This window comes from Indicator indicator, chromosome 7, assembly GCF_027791375.1.
Source record: "Indicator indicator isolate 239-I01 chromosome 7, UM_Iind_1.1, whole genome shotgun sequence".
Taxonomy (NCBI): domain Eukaryota; kingdom Metazoa; phylum Chordata; class Aves; order Piciformes; family Indicatoridae; genus Indicator; species Indicator indicator.
Window position 1 is genome coordinate 30,916,502 of NC_072016.1, and position 16,894 is coordinate 30,933,395.

The window sequence follows — 16,894 nt, forward strand, 5'->3', positions numbered from 1 at the left end:
CAGTGAGCCTTTTCTCCTTGAAATTGTTTTTTCCTAAAACTTGCAGTCGAAAAATAAAAGATGAATAGTGAACACCCGTGTTATTTCCCACCCTTGCCCTTCAGCAAGATTTATGAAAATGTTCTTGTCAAGGCACTAAAGGAGAAGAACCATCTGAATTTAGTTGACGTTACTTTTTTGAAATTACGGAAGAAAGGACTTCCACACATCAGCAGCACTAGTGTTCTGATAGTCTCCTCTTGACTCCTATGCCACAAAATAGAGATGAAAAGTGAAGGAGTTCAAGTGCTACTGCTCTGATCTGCTTACCTTTTTAAACTTCATCTGTAAGACTGAGAAAGCAAAGCAGTAAAAATCTGGTGCTGGAGTCAAGACCCCAAATGGTACAGATGGGCTCAACATGGTACTTCCCCATGTCTCTACCACTTGGTACAATTTTCCTTCGTAAATCTGGCTCAGGCTCCCTGCACACTACCTTCAGGGATCAATGCCGCCCAGCCAGCTAAGCAAAGAGGTGCTTAAGATGTTTGGGCTCCCTTTTATCATCAGTTATCCACACTGATGCAAGCAGTCTGATCCTTTGGCAAGGACAGACCAAGGATGGACATCAGAATCCTGGGAAAGACTCAGATTCTTTGAAAGAGCAAATCTCAAGTAACAGAAAGCAGCAGAGACACCCAGGCCTAACTAGCTGCAACAAGCTCTTAATTGGGTGGACCTTTCTGCTGATTCTCAATATAATTCAAACAAAGCTGACTATGAGAAAGAGGAGGAGCTGTAAATCTACCACCCAGCATAAATTTGGGGGTTCCATGGAAATTAAGTGCTGGTAAAAGACCAGCTGTGACAATCCTGACAAAGTAAATGAATTTTCTGTAATTGATGCCCAAGAGTCAAACTGCATCTCCCTAGAGAAGCTGTCTGCTTTTGGTTCTAAGAGGCCTTCAATATTTTCAGAGAAGCAGTTTCAACAAAGCAGCCAGCAAACTGTTTTGTCAAAAGCACTGAGAACCACATCATAATCAAGACTGGAAAGCTTCCAACCATCAGCAGCAAATTCCATTTTGTAGAAGTAACACCTCTCCCTTACTGCCCTGACAGAAGATGGGAGCAAGAGCAAACCGCAATGAAGATGGAATATAGGGAAAGAAACTCTGTTTGCTCCAGCATCCATCACCTGTGACAGGTTATGATATCCATCAGAGACCTAACACCTGTAGCGGTTCCCAGTCTATGTTGTGCACCAGTGCAATGGCTCAGACACAGGCCTTCCAGAGCCAGGACAAGCAGAGCCCATGAGGAGTCTCATCTTCATTAACATGAGGAGAAGACACTAACCCAGTAAAGGTGAAAGAAGGAACAAGAGTGCCCAGCTCATGGGGAAACTTGTCAATTATTAGAACAGAATGAGCATGGACACTGGGCTGCAATAAAATATGCAGTACAAACTGGCAGATATCACACCATCTGGTGGGGATAGAGGCTGGCACCTTGCTGAGTTGTTTTATCTTTTGCTGTGTAATTTCATCAGCTTCACCGCTTACCTTCCCAGCAGGCTTGTCTCTCATTTCAGGATATGAAATTGTAAGATAGCAATGTCCGTACTCAGGAAATTAAAACTACCTAGTATCTGGTTTAATCATCAGAAGGCTTGCTTCTACTGCAGAAGTAAGAACAAACTGACATTCCCTCACCTCCACCCATGCAAGGATGAAAACAAGCATTCAAGAAATGACCTTATCTATCAGTCAGCATTACTCAGCTGAATTTTGTCTGTATTCATCATCAAAAGTTTTACATTGCTACTTGAGCAATGTTGTCAAAACAATTTGGCAAATGCTGGCAAACCAAAACGTGAAGAACTGGAACATCACTGATCTTTTATATCCAGCATTTGCACAGTAACAGGCATTACAGCAGTAATTAACGACATACTAACTTTCTGTCATTCACTAACACCCCTCCTCGTGCTCTTCAGTTTCATTACCAACAGCTGGCTAAATAGCTGCTTAATTGCTGATATTGAAATCCAGCTGATACCATTTTAGAGACCTAGAAACACGTATTAAAGAACATAACCTATTCTCTGTGTTTTGTTATCATCGTCATTCACCTGCGCTCCCAACTACTGTCATGTAACTTCCAGTTGAAATCTTATCAGCCCTCACAAATCCAGCACTGGCCAGGTTTAATCAATACTTTTGACTAGGCTCCAGAGGATCTAGGCTTACATCACAGGTCTGTTTATTTTCATGCCAAGCTAGGCTAAGACATTTAGACCTCTAGCCAGCAAAGTACAAAGCGTAATGCTCCATCACTGTGTAGTAGAAACACACTGAGTCAGACGCCACAGATACCCAGAAGGTTCAGGACCCTTTGTTACCTACCTAAACAAGTTACTGGAAGTGTTAAGGAAGAAAATAGGAGCTTACCATCCTTAGAGGTAATTGCTTTCTCCCCCAACTTGCCCCTGATTCTAATATATAGTATCTGTGTTTGTTGCTTTTGTTCCCCAAACTGGAAAAGCATGGACTTGAGGGGTGTCCCACTGGCTGGATAAGTAATTCGCTGGGTGGCCACACTCAGAGAGTTGCAGTCAATGGCTCAATGTCCAAAAAGAGACCAGCGATGAGTGGTGTCCCTCTGGGTACTTGGTACTCAGATCAGTGCTGTTTAACATCTTTGTCAGCAACAGGGACAGTGGGATGGAGGCACCTCAGCAAGTTTGCAGATGACAGCAATCTGCGTGGCCCAGTTGATAGATTGGAGAGAAGGGAGCCATCCAGAGGGACTTGGACCGGCTGGAAAGGTGGTCCCAAGCCAAATTCATGTAGTTCAACAAGGCCAAGTGCAGGGTCCTGCACCTGGGTCAAAGCAATCCCAAGCAAATATAAAGGCTGGGTAAGGAGTGGCTCAAGAGCAGTGTGGAGGAGAAGGACTTGGGGGTGTCAGCTGATAAAAACTCACCATGAGTCAGCAATGGTCACTGGCAGCCCAGAAGGCAACCATGTGCTGGGCTGTATCAAATGCAATGGGACAAGGGAGGCGATTCTGCCCCTCTGCTTTGCGCTGCTGAGACCCCACCTGGAGTACTGCATCCAGGTCTAGTGATCCCAGCATAAGAGGGGCATGGAGCTGCTAGAGCAGGTTCAGAGCAGGGCCATGAAAATGATCTAGAGGGCTGGAGCACCTCTCCTATGGAGAGAGCTGAGGCTGTTCAGCCTGGAGAAGCCCCAGTCTTCCAGTACCTGAAGCAGGCTGCAGGAGTGCTGGGGAGGGACTTTTTACAAGGTCGTCTTGTGACAGGATGAGGGGCAATGGCTTGAAGTTTAGGGAGGGGAATATTAGACTGGAGGTTAGGAAGAAATTATTTACAGTAAGGGTGGGTGGTGAGACTGGAACAGGCTACCCATGGAGGTTGTGGATGTCCCCTCCCTGGACGTGTTCAAAGCCAGGTTGGGTAAGGCCTTGAGCAACTTGGTCTAGTGGGAGGTGTCCCTACACATGGAAGTGGGGGTTGGAACTGGACAATCTTTTAAGTCCCTTCCAACCTAAACCATTCTATGAATCTATGAATCCCCACCCCACAACTGCTCTTTTGCAGCCGTTTCCACTTTTCTCTCTTGGCCACGGACAAATAATGTATAGCTGGCTGTGCTGCCAGAGCTTGAGAACTCTTACATCCCCCCCTGCTCCAAATGATATTTAAGCATGTATGGTATGTGCTTACCTGTGCAAAGGTCAAGGCCCCACATTGCTGTGGATAATGTTATGTCTGACATTTGCTGGATCTTTTCAAGCTACTAGCATGGAAATTTAGTATTTTCTAAGAATAGTAAATATTTATTGAAAAAAAAATATAAAGGAAACCTATTTATGCTTGAGCAGTGGGCCATGAATGATCTAAAGCTGAGTAATGCATCAGATGCTTATTTCTGTCCTTTCTAACATGAAGAAGAACTGGGCTGCCTACTTATTTCAGTTAATGCTTCATAATAACTCACAGGTCAGATCCCACCAACGCTGTCTGAAACCAAAACAGGCTTTACAGCTTCCTGTTGGTTTCCAGTACCTCTGGGTTTGCTCTGTTAGGAATAGGTTGATTCAACTTTATTTAATAAATACAGAAAATTGGACTGTTTTAAGTTATTCATAAATAGAGGCAGGGAAGGGGGGAAGGTATTGGAAAAAGAGTCTGCATCAGTGTACTAGAGCACCAGTTAATAATCTGCCCCCTTCACTAGACCAAATGCAAATCAGAGTACTGATCTCTAGCAGGTGTCTTGCAAAACATGAGTTTTGCCACTGGCTAAGTCTTCCAAATATCTGCAATTATTCATCCAGAACAAATAGCTAGAGGTGCTTTGCCAAAATAAACCATGTCATAATTAGCTAATAAATGACATCACTTTTAATGACATGAAAAATGAGTTTCTGTTCAGAGGTCAGTTACATGCTCAGTTCTCAAGGGAAGCTAGCCAGCTAAATTATCCACCCAACTACCTTCTTTTAAGAGCAAGTAAAACAGGGAGAGTAGAATCTCAGCTGCCATCTGATTCTGAGTACTTCAGCCAGTTGCAGTTCCATCTTCTTGTTCAAGAGAGAGAATTTGTACCCTGTTACTTTGGATCCTTTGCAGTTTCTTCTGTTACTACTGTTTGACACTCCTCACAATCCCTTCCCTACAAAATGAGTGTCTTTCTTGAGCAAATATTTTTACATAAAAGAAAGCAGTACAGGCACCAGAAGAAAATTTATGATTATATTTAGCAGATATTACAGAGAATTATTAAACTCATCTCTATAATGTTTTCAGATGCAAAACATGCAAGGAAAAAGCATGTAGAGAAATGAGCAGGATGAGGTACTGCTACTGATGCCATCAAAACTAAGATCAGCATGGCTGTATGAGTGGCTCGCCAGCACTTGCAGCTTTTACAAACTAGTACAACTAGCATCAACACTGGTATCAGCCCTGGTAAAGAACCTGGCACCAGAATAGAGAGAGTGATGAGGTTAGTAAAATATGCACAGTACCAGGGTTCCACTGGCAGGCATTTGTGTTACAGTTTACAGCAAACAGGCACCAAACAGGAGAAGCATAGCAGGTCAGTTAGCACATCATATTCCTGGACAGGAGAGCCAAACATGACTCCAGGGAGAGACAGACATCATAGCTGGACTCTCTTAAGCTTTGACCAACTGACAGGAAAAACACCAAGAAATTCAACAGGGATCTCTGTGGTGGGTAGAAGGCTTCAATGTAAAAACTGAAAACAACCCCTTTGGGTATGAATGTGGTTTTATTTGTTGCAGACGGAACTTCTTGACTGCACAAAACCAGGAGGCCAATACCTAACATTTTATCCCTGCTTACAAAGAAGAAACTAAATACAAAATAAATAAATACAATGGAGAAGTTGAAAGCTGCCGAAAATACCAAAAACTTTTCATGTGAGATTTTGTAGGCATTAAAGCTGACTGGCCAGATTCTTCATTCCTCACCATACAAAGCCCTGATAAAACTGTCTACCAGGCCAGAGCAGGGAGGAAAATTACTATTAAGCCACAGAACAATGCTGGCACACATACAAGAGCTGTCAGTTTTCCACCAATAAATCTTAAGAAGCAAAAAGCTTCTGATTGGAGAAGTAAAGTTCTGGAAACTGCTTTCCAAAATAAATAACTGGTACAAGAAACACCTTTTAAGATAGAAAGTAAGTGATTTTTAAGAATGCTTGATCTATCTCAGGGACCTTCTTGGACAATAAGAGGGTTATTTAATCTATATCATATGATCACAATTTTCAACAAGTTCAGTTTGTAATACTATCATGCAAGTGTGCACTATAAATCCCTACACTAAGTCCCATGCAATGGAGAAGTGCATCAGAGTGTGTAATTTAGAAATAAGCAGTTTGTTTAAGATTCATTGCAGTGTAGCTTTTGGAAGATCAACACTGAACAATATGATATACTGGAGTCTTTACACCGACTTTGCATTCTACCAGTAGTACATGCTTTATAACATCACAGAATTGAGAACAGTATTACTCCATACACAGTATTGAAGAATACAACAGACAATATAAAAGATATTAGATAACTTCACAAAGCCACTTTGTTAATACTGAAATGGACCTTGCTTATTACATTTGCCTATTAAACATTAAGACTCCATCTCTAACATTTACAGTATGTGTTAACAAATCAGGATTCAGACATTTCTTCCAACAATGCTGACATCACAATAAATGAATACAAAACACAAATAACTTATAACAGCTAACAAAAAGGAATATTGAACTGACGAACAGATAATTCCATGCTCTCGTCTACTCTGCATTTCAGATCTCATAGTTTCTGAATTTCCTCAGAAGCTCTGATGGGGCATCCCCCGACCAGCGGAAACGCAAATGCCAGTAATTAGCCTCGGAAAATCCTGGGAAAAAGAGAAATGCAAGTAAACTATTATAAACATGCATAAAACTAAGCTGTTTGAAATAATACTTAATAATCTTCCTCTCTAAGTAAGGAAAAAAATGATCACTTCCAGTGCTCTTGAGTAGCAGACACAACCTCCGCATTCCTGGCACCATTTGAACAAGAACTCAAGCAAAAAAACCAAACCTCATCTGGAAAGAGTCCAAAGGAGAACCACAGGAGTGATGGTAGTCCAGAAAAGAGCATATACAAAGGAAAACTGAACATATTGCTTTTGTTTAATCTAAAGAAGAAAAGAGAGAAAGTGACATGATAAATGTCCAAGGACATAAAAGGCAGCACTGTGGAGGGAACGTACAGATACCACTTTCCACATATAAGGAACTAAAGGAGTTTTTCTGCAATTTATCTATCACTTCTGGGCGTGGATACTAAAATTTTACGTTCCTGTATGATGAAACTTAGTGTTAAAATCTCTTATTCAGACTGAAACAGCTACGTGGCTTTGTAGTCCACAACTTTTACTGACCAGTAGACAGCAACTGAAAATAGCCCAGATTAAAAGTGAAATCAAATGTAATAAATTTTCCTGGAGTAAAGCAAAAGCACTATCAACACCCAAACATCAAGTATGGACACCGATGTGCATAGAGGCCCTAAAAAGATATCCTAATACTAACATAAAAATTAATATATTAATAAATATAAATATATGGCCAGTAGATAAATTAAGTTGGGCATTTGATGAGCTTGATATTTTTCCCATTCACATCTATGGAAATGAAATCAAAATTAAAAAAAAATGAAGAGAAAGAAGATGCCTGCAAAGAACACTCACCATTAAAAGGAATAAAATGATCCTTTCTTTCCTTGCAACTGTAACTGCTCTAAAAAGGATGCAGTGATGATTTAATTACAAAAAAACAATAACCAGTATAATGTTCTAGAGTGTAATTATTAAATACAAGACATTAAGGTATGCCACACATACATTTGTGTGTTACATTTCCTTATCTCTTTTCTGCATTCCACAAGTGTTTGGGATTAAATGAGGTTTTGCTCTGTTCACAGTTCAACTTCATTTTGTGTGTGATCAGGGTAGGAAGAAATGAATGACTTTGTTTAACAATAATTCTCTAGTAACAAAGGCCTAAGGTGATTAAATTCCTGAAGGATTAAGCAGGACAGAGAGTGGCCCTTGGAGTAAGTAAACTTTGATTCAGACACAGTAGCATAAACAACAGACAGAAAACACCACCTGCCCAGGTGGCAGCTCGTGAAATACACATTTATTCTGCTGCATGCACTGTTGTTACAAAAGAAGCCTTCAAGTCCCAATTTTTACTCCTCATTAACTCATTGGATGCAAACTGTGCAGAAGTAGTGAATATTGGATAACAGTAACAACAACAGAAGTCTTTTATTCGATAGTTTTTAAAGTTTGGTGTTTTCTTTTTTTCAATCACTGAGAATAGTTGCCTCTCCCCCACCTTTTTTTTCCCATTGTGATATAGCACCAAAATTCAACTTTCCATTTTCGTATTTTCCTTCTCATTTTTGGTTTTACTAGTAAACAAGCAAGCAAACGTGGGGTAGAGAGGAAGCCTGAAAGCTTCAAAATTAAACAACAAGATCAAAACCCCAACCCAAAACCACATTGAAAACGCTACCCATTAAACATATTATACTGGAGAAAAACTTCTCATGACTAAAAATCAACATTTTTGGCCAATCCCTGGCTACTGCAATTTTCTGTAACTGCTGTTTTCCCTTACTTGGGGAGTCTGGATTCTTGGAAGACTGTGGTTTTACATCAGGAACTGCAACATCTTCTTGCTCTCTGTTCCCATCCGACAACCCATCCTCATTGTTTTCAGGCTGTTGGGTCCAAATCTCATCAGTTACGTTACTGCTATTATTCAAGTCAGGAGCTTCCAGCATTTGGTCCTTCTTACTTTGGACAGCCCAGTGCATTGACTAAAGAAATGCAAAAATAACAAAGAGCTAATTCCTGTGCTTGAAGAGATTTCCAATGAATTTGTCTTTTCTTTCTTATGTGTTGCAATAAATGGTTAAATCAAGCACCTAGTAGAAAGAAGCTTGCAGGTGAGTGAGACAGAGGAAAGCATGGTTACACACTGCAAATACCTTTTGAGAAGATAGCTCATGTCAGGTGAGAATGTATGAGCTCAGCAAATAATTATAAGGGTCTTTTATTAAATTTCTTCTGTCATGATTTCAGACCTTTTTTAAGAGGACTTGAGTTATAAAATGCCCATCTTCAAAGCTGTCTTCGACTTCAAGGTGCCCTCTGAAAGCAAGACAATTTGGGAAGATTTTTTACTGAAGTCTAGAGAACGACTTCTGTTTGGAATTGAACTAAGCTTGATGGGATACCTCTAGAAATCATTTAAGCTCTGACAATGTTTTAGTTGAAGAGGCTCTCAAACTTCTTGTAAGCAGAATTTAAATGGACAGAACTGTCAAGGGGAAACATTTATTCTCCTGCCTTAAAATATGGCCATGCAGACTTGTAACTATCATTCACCCTGTAAGGCAGGAAAAAAATTAATTAATCAAACAGACTACCAAATTATCACACTAGCAAATGTAGAAGAGAAAAGAATCCTCAGAAAGTGTCTGTCACAAATCATCCCATTGGCATAGGAGGGCCTCTCCAAAGATGTCTTTGAAGCCTAGGGTTGCAAGGAACCTATTTTCTGAATTTTTCAGTGAGGTCTTTATTTAATCAGATAGCATGAAAACCTACCTGATAAGCAATATAACAAAAGGAGAATACATTATACAAAGATCCTAGCTTTAATCTAGCCTTGAAGAGAAAGAAAAGGTTCTTACAAAAGCAAAGCGTGCTGAAGCATTTGAAAAGTGCCCTCAAGTTACACTTCATATAGTACACATAAAAGCAGCAACTTGATAAACTCACTCGAAAAACACTAGCCTGAAACACTTCTGTGAATGGGCTGCTACAGCCCTCCAATTTTTCCTACATTTCCTTAACATCCTTAGTGAAGGAACACTCTGCTCTAATCCCATCATCAGTGTTGAAACATCCCCTCGCTCACCACAACTCTTTCTCTGGATCAGCCCTACCTCCCCGGGCTCCTGAAGGGCCAAAGGTATACAACACCAACCGTTTTCACAGACTGGCTGAGGGCCTCCCACTGCTGGAAGGGAATAGGAATTTTGCTCCGTCGCCAGTAGTCATATTGCGCTCGGCTCTCTTCATTAGTAAGAATCTCCTTAGCCTGCTGCAGCTTCTGGAAGTTCTCCACTAGGACACAAACCAAGAAGATTTAAAAAAATCAATCCAGTATTTGCTTTCAAATAAATTAATTCAGGTATGAAAAGGGTGGTGCCAACAATGGCTTAGAGCGAACAGAGTAGAGGAGACAAGAAGGAGAACTTAGTGACAAAGGTATATGGTTGTTTTGCTTACAGCTTTGCAGAGTTTTAGCAGGCTTTAAGATCACAGCACCTGTGGGGGACAACTGGTAGCATTTTCTAATGAAAGCTAAAAGGCTTGTTTGTCCATTAGCTTCCAAAGCTCCTAAATTTACATCCGGAGAAACTCGCAGCGTACAGCAGGCAAAGACACAAGTCATCCCCTGCAGACAGCCTTCAAAAGGGAAATTAAACTTAAGCAGCAATGCTTCAAGGGAACAGATGTCCACAGCAGCAAGGAAGCCAGAGCGAAGCACAACACCCAGAAAACATGAGCAGGGGAGAAAGACAAGTAAAATGGATGAGAAAGAGGCATCTAAACAAGGTTCAAATTAAGTAACTTGTGCATATTATTAGGTATGTTTTCTAAACATGCTGAAGTGTTGTCTTGAATGTCAGACTGCATGAAATCAGAGCTCATCCTTCTCCCCACATGGTAATTTTTTATTAAATGGTTACTAAGGATGCAGCTGCATGTTACTATTTGTAGAAAGGTTATAAAGATTCAGATTTTAATCAATGAGTCACCTATGCTACAGTGATCTATTATTAATTTATTCCAGTTGACAAATTAGAGAAATTTCTTTTTTGACACACACAAGCCCAAACACTAATCAAACTTGATAACTAGAAATCAAACAACAGGCAACAGATTGAGGGGGCAAGCAGTTCTATTTTCTTTTTCTAGTGTTACTAGTTTTCAACAAATAAAAGGTCTATTTTAATTACACTTTACTGAGTGTTTAGCTGATGAAATTTAAAAAAGTATATACTTTCACCAGTACTGCAAAAATGTATTTAACAAACAAAGCACGTTCAGGTAAACAGAGCATAAACTATTTCTTCCTGATAAGCAAAGCTACTTCAGAATTCAGCACTTGGCCTCCCTTTTTGATTTATTTAGTTCAAATTAACTGGGGGATGGGATGAGATGGGGGGTTAGTCCAGGCCAGGACCATGCACTGGAATAGCCTTTTGCTTCCCTGCTGCAATAGGCAGAATTTTCTGCAAAGATGATTCCAGTGGTCACACTGGGACTTGAGCTATCATTTAGAAGAAATTAAGTCTTAGTGATGTTATTGTTAACAGGCTGTGGATGGTCTCTCAAGCACCAAGGGTCAGGGGTTTTCCTTGTCAAGTAATTGCAAAGTGAGGAATCCCATCTATTCTGCCCTATAACAAGCTCCACCCCCCTTCCCCCAGGCTCAGACAGCACCTCAATAAGGAAAGCCAAGCCCTACTGAGGAACACGAGTCTCATTTAACATCTGCTACATTCCCATCTCTGCTTTCTCAGAGGAGGATGTGGATGATGTCAAACTCACACAGGTAGGGAGGGTTCAGTCTGTACTTGTGTTGCTCAGTTTATAGTTGAACTAATAGAAGAATCCAAAGGAAAAGTTTTGTGCATTAATTACATGTGCCTCTCATGTTGATTAATTGTTATAAAACAGATTTTTGATGGGGCCCATAATTGCAATCAGAACAATCTTTATTATAAGAACATAAACTATTCAGACATCAGTGAGCACCAAGGAGAGCCATCGTGCGGTGATGAATGGGACAGACTGTCTCCAGATAACATTGGTGCTGCTTCACCAGTACACATATGATGAACTGCACACTTCACAAACCCAAAAGATAGCTGCTGTTCTGCTAACAGATGGCTACTCATGTGGTGCTGGCCTCTCCTCATTTCCAGTCATTAAATTACATTAAAAGAAGCCAAAGTACATTTTAATGTGTTCACGATGGCCTTGTTCGTGGAAGCAAATTAACTCATTGGTGCAAGTACAGCACTTGGAATACCACTGAGCATGGAAGCAGGCCAACTTCATAGGTCTAGAGAGGGAACCACTCTATGAATAATTTTCTGGATTAAAAGACGTTCTACCATACAAAGAAGAAAAAAATTGAAAAGCCTAGGGAAAAAAAAAACACTCAACCAGTCAAAAACAGATCCAAGAAGCGTCGTCTTGCTCTATCACTTAGGAGTATGCAAGAGTTAGAAAAGAGCTTGCCATTTAAATACAACACAGTACAAATGACAATTAAAATATCTTGGAGAAAGATAATATTTAGAAAAGTTTTAAGGGTGAATTTAATATCTTAGTCATGGTAATTAAAGGGAAAAAAATGTTTTTAAACAGAGATGAATACATACCTGCTTCAGGGTTTCCAGGGTGTTTGTCGGGATGACATTCAAGGGCTTTAATCTTATATTCTGCAATAATTTGTTCAACCTAAACAGAATGTTGAGATTTAAGTGAGTAAAGACATACACAAAGATTTTTCAACTGTGCTTTTTGAAAGGGGTTCAAAGGAACAACGAAGAATGCTCCAAGACTTTTTTCCTACCTCAGTTTTAGAGGCTTTAATACAACAAATTCGGCAACAATCTCCTGCCAGTGACACTGCTTATTTTTAACTTATCCTTGTTTTTCTGAAGCTCAGTCATCCTATATGCCAAGGTCGCTTTAAGAAAAATGTGTAAAGATTGTGTGTGCAAAACCCTCCCCTCACGTTTGATCACACAGGCAAAAAGCATCGGTTCAGATAGGATTACAGACTCATAGAACTGGCTTTTAAGATCATCTAGCCCAACCATTCTCTAACTCTACTAAGGCTGGTGCTAAACCATGTCACTCAGCACCACATCTCTGCCTCTTTGAAACACCTCCAGTGATGGGGACTCAAACATCTCCCCAGGAGCTCTTCACTTTGTTTAATCAACTCTACTTTTTAATGAAGTCTCACTGCAAGAAGCAAAGACTTTCTGTATTGCTGAAGATCAGTTTGTGGGATTGGCTGCCTTTCTCCATATCCTCTTCACAGAAAATTTAGCTAGTACCACATCACTTTCCATCTTGGATGCCCCAAAGCTAGACAACTAGCAGCTCACACTCTTCCTGTAAAGCTAATTTGCTGTGGAAAAAGGTTGACTTGGAATAGAATAAATCTATAATCAATATTAGAGTACCGGCATGTATTAGATGTTGGTTAATTACAGGTTCCCTCACAGTTTATAGCACCACAAAGGATTACAACCACTGGGAAATCAAAGATATTAACAGTTAACAAAATACAGGAAGTAACTGGAGTAGCCATAAGCTTAGATTTTGAAATGTTCATATTTTTCAAAGTATCTTGGCTTCTTACGAAAATTCAGAAGCCAAAACTTCCTTATACCATTCCAGCACAGCTCCAGTTTTCACAAGAGTTTGCCCTGACACGTTAGCTGCTATTTTTCCCTTGCTAGAAAAGCTGTTGTATAATTTCTTATCCTCCAAACTCTGATAGAGCCATATACTATTTAAGTTATTTATTTGAAAATTAAGACTCATAACATTTTGTTTAGAATAAAATTACACTTTCCTCACCTGGCTGGTCAAACTTCATTGCCACGTGCTGGGAAAAACGTGGTCTACAGTGGTATTGTAAGAATTCTACACTTCTCACTCTTCTCAGTAACTTCTTCCAGAAGGACAAGGGAGTCAGCAAAACACTTAAAAATATATACATTGTACAGAAAACTTGTTGAAACTGGTTACTGTAGAGCTACTTACCATCTCTAACCTTTGTTCATATAAAGGGGAACTTTAAAGTTAAAATATGTACAGCAGCAGAGGGGTAGTGCAGAAGTCTTCAGCTTAAACACACATCAGTAGAAGGAAAAATTTAATAGAATTTGATACAAAATATATGAAATTTCTGTAAAACATTCAATGAGATGTTTTACCAAGAAAGGTATCCAATAGACACTATATATGAATAGCATTGCCCTGGGAAGAAGAATGTAGATTACATCTCCTCTCTTCAAGTCTGAAGATGAACTAGGTATCCATGACCTCAATTCTACAAGAAGCCCAGAATTAACATGTGTGTTTACTTGAATACAGGGGGACAGCTGTAGAAACCGAGGCTACGTGTGCTTAAATACTACTGCCAAGTCAAAAATAATCTAGAAACATCTGCTGCTTCTCCCAACAAGTAACACTCAACAGATTATTTTTCAGGTGTCATTCATTCCATCACTTTAATTTCATTTCTAAGCAATGATTGAAAAAATCATTATCTTATGTACTCGCACTACTCATTAATTGCTGAGCCGTTAAGGAATTTTTAGTGTGAGGCAGAAAATGAGAAGCAGCAGCTGTGAAAGAAGCCTGCAGAGAAACTTTAACACCGCCCTCTGCTGGAATATCTTCTTGGGAGCTACCTCAGGAGAGGCGCTGAACTAACTGCCTTCAGTAGCAGACCGAAGAGGCTTTATTAAGCAGCACGCTTGCAGAGGGATGAAATGACTGATGAAATTTACTGAGAAGACAGCTTTTATCCCCACTGAGGATATCCTTCATTACAGCAGATCAGCCACATTCCTTTTCCAAAATCGAATTACAATTCCAGTTAATATAAAAAATAGATTTACAAATATTAGCAAACCACTGACTCAAACTGTCCAAAAATGCTGCAAGACAACTTTATGAAGAACACTTGTTTTAACTACAAGTCATTCAACGATTGTTTAGCCAAATCTCTTGCAAAGTATCTACCTGATACTGAAACAAAGTAATAAAACTAGTACTTGAATATTATAAAAATTAGCATTTTTAATTCATTAATATGATGAAAGAGAGATGTGATTTTTGGGTTTTCTTCCCAAGCAATGAATAAATTTCTTAATAAATGTTAAACATATATATATATAAACTGAGGAACTCAACAGTATTATTAGTGAGCTACAGCTATGAACATTCATTGTATTAGTTGCATATAAATAACTTTTTCCATCTTTTAAAATGGAAAAAATATTCCAAATTATCATTTGAATGTTGTCAAGTGTACGCAATCGGCTCATGATTCATAACTGTATCACATTTTATCAGATGTTGAACTAATGAATAAGCCATTATTTCAGCAGTATCTATAATATGATCTTGATTTATAAGACACTTAATATAAGCCTTTCTCTAGGCTCTTACTATCAGTATACAGACCAGAAAACAGAGCTCTACAAAGGGAGACACTAAAAGGTAAAGTTGTCAAGAAAGCAGGTTCCCGACGCATTTCTAACAGTCCTGCTTGCAAAGATAACCAACTCCAGATCCCTGCTGCAGACGGGCAAGTGCATTCCAAACGCTATTAACCTGGAGGGGAGGTGGGGCAGGCTCTTACCGTAGACAGCTCATCGCATCCTAGCAAGTTGTAGTAATCTTCCAAGTCATCCGGTCTGCAGTTCAGAATTGCATCCATCTAGTCTGCTCCAGCAGGCTTTGCCCAGCCGTTGCACAGAGGCTGTGGAACAGAACCTCAATACCGAGCTGGCACAGGGCTTTAAAAGTAGCCCGAGGGAACAGACGACTTGCACTCCCGCCTACCGCTCTCCAGTGCTTATTGAGGCTGGCAGCTGACACGCAGGCGTTTTCTGCAGCTCCCTGCCTGCCATTGGCCCCCGCAGGATGCCAATCCGGCTGCATGAACCTGTGGATGGCAGTGCTCCCTGGGACTTGTAGTTGCCAGGTCACTTCAGCAATCAAACCGCTGGAATCGCCCGGACTGAAAAGACTTGGGATAATGACTAAAATCTGCATTTGACATTTCAATCACACCATCACACATAAAGCCACCTCAAATCAGACACACACTTAGAAGCTTTCTTACACCTGAGCCTACAGACACTAAAATATACATAATACCCTAAGAATACACTAAGGCATACAGACATAGTACTCTTCAATAACAAACAGCTCTTGTACGTCTTTGTTGTACGTCTGACAAAATTAAGACTATGACGATACAAAATACTTGCAGCTATGAGACTCTCATGCAAAATTACTTCCAAATTTTATAGTGAGGGTCTGTATTGTGTGTAAAACACATTCTTTGCAAAACTCACTTTACATGGTACTTAAATATATTTAATTTTGAACTGTGATCAAGGTCTCAGTCCAACAAAGTCTGTAGACTCTACAGCTGTAGCGTGTTCTGTGATTAAAAAGATGGTTTCCTAGGTGTAATACTAACCACTTACTGAAGTCTTTCTTCTGGAGCCTAAGCAGCTCTGATTTTACTTTTCTGATCCCTCCAACAGCTTTATAATTTCAAGATGTTTCATATCACTAAGTACTGCTGTCTAAGCTAACACTTAAAATGAACAGTTATGCAGCGTTAGATGCAGTAACCTAGTCAGAATGCAGAACAGATACACAGAGCATGTCCAGGGCTAGAACAGATATGTGTTGGACACTCAGAACTGTTTTTCAAATACTGTCTATATAATCCCTGCATTTACAAGTCTTCGATTTTATTATCTATACTACTAATCTTCTGGAATTATCTACATATAATATTACTTCCACTGCTTTCTCTTCAAGCATTTATTGTCTGAAATTTCCTGTTTTCACTGTATGTTCCAGATAGCCTAATAAGATCATAAAATACATAAAGCAGAAAAAAACAATATTAAACAGAAAAAAACAATATTAAACAGTGAAAGTGTTTAAACCTGTTAGAAAACACTACTCCCATATTTCTGGGTAAATAAAACAATAGCTTCACTTTCTCAACAAAGTGGAAGAATTAGCAATTGCAAATCTTTCCCTTTCCTCCATTTGCCAGGAAAAAAATACAAAGAGAAAACTAAAATAAAGGCTTTTAGCAAGAGATCATGTAAATATTTAAATAGACTGCACTTGGTGGGAGGATAAAAAACAGCTACAGCTGTCCCTCTTCCTAACAGCACTCCTGACATACTGTTCTGGCCAAGTGTTTCCGGCATATTTGCATAAGGGAAAAGGGAAAGCTCTTTAACCCTTTCCCCCTCCAGCTTTCAGTAGCTGTTTCTGTGCTGTAGGTGAAATGCACATCCAAGAGCTGAACTCACATGACAAAATACTGAGACTGGCAAGCTGCTTGTCCACAGGGAATTTGCTTGCTTAAGCCTTGATCCTGTCTATACTCGTCTGTTCAGACAAAACAAACAGGGGCTT

General features: G+C 39.7%; 1 protein-coding gene across 1 annotated transcript; it reads right to left on the reverse strand.

Moving 5' to 3' along the window:
- Nucleotides 1–5,684: 5,684 nt before the first annotated feature.
- On the reverse strand, nt 5,685–15,158 carry DNAJC12 (DnaJ heat shock protein family (Hsp40) member C12). The gene is made up of 5 exons (XM_054382430.1): nt 15,081–15,158; nt 12,070–12,148; nt 9,597–9,736; nt 8,220–8,421; nt 5,685–6,442 (listed from the first exon to the last, which is right to left on the reverse strand). The coding sequence occupies exons 1-5, from the start codon at nt 15,156–15,158 to the stop codon at nt 6,348–6,350; spliced, it is 594 nt and encodes a 197-aa protein (XP_054238405.1). The 3' UTR covers nt 5,685–6,347.
- Between the last annotated feature and the right edge of the window lie 1,736 nt (nt 15,159–16,894).

Bases quoted from the DNA above. Each gene is read 5' to 3' on its own strand.
- DNAJC12 (XM_054382430.1), bottom strand. From the start codon at position 15,158: ATGGATGCAATTCTGAACTGCAGACCGGATGACTTGGAAGATTACTAC. The intron at 12,149-15,080 runs GTAAGAGCCTGC...CATTCTGTTTAG, and splicing joins GATGCGATGAGCTGTCTACG to GTTGAACAAATTATTGCAGA. The intron at 8,422-9,596 runs GTTGGTGTTGTA...GCATTTCTTTAG, and splicing joins TCAGCCAGTCTGTGAAAACG to TCAATGCACTGGGCTGTCCA.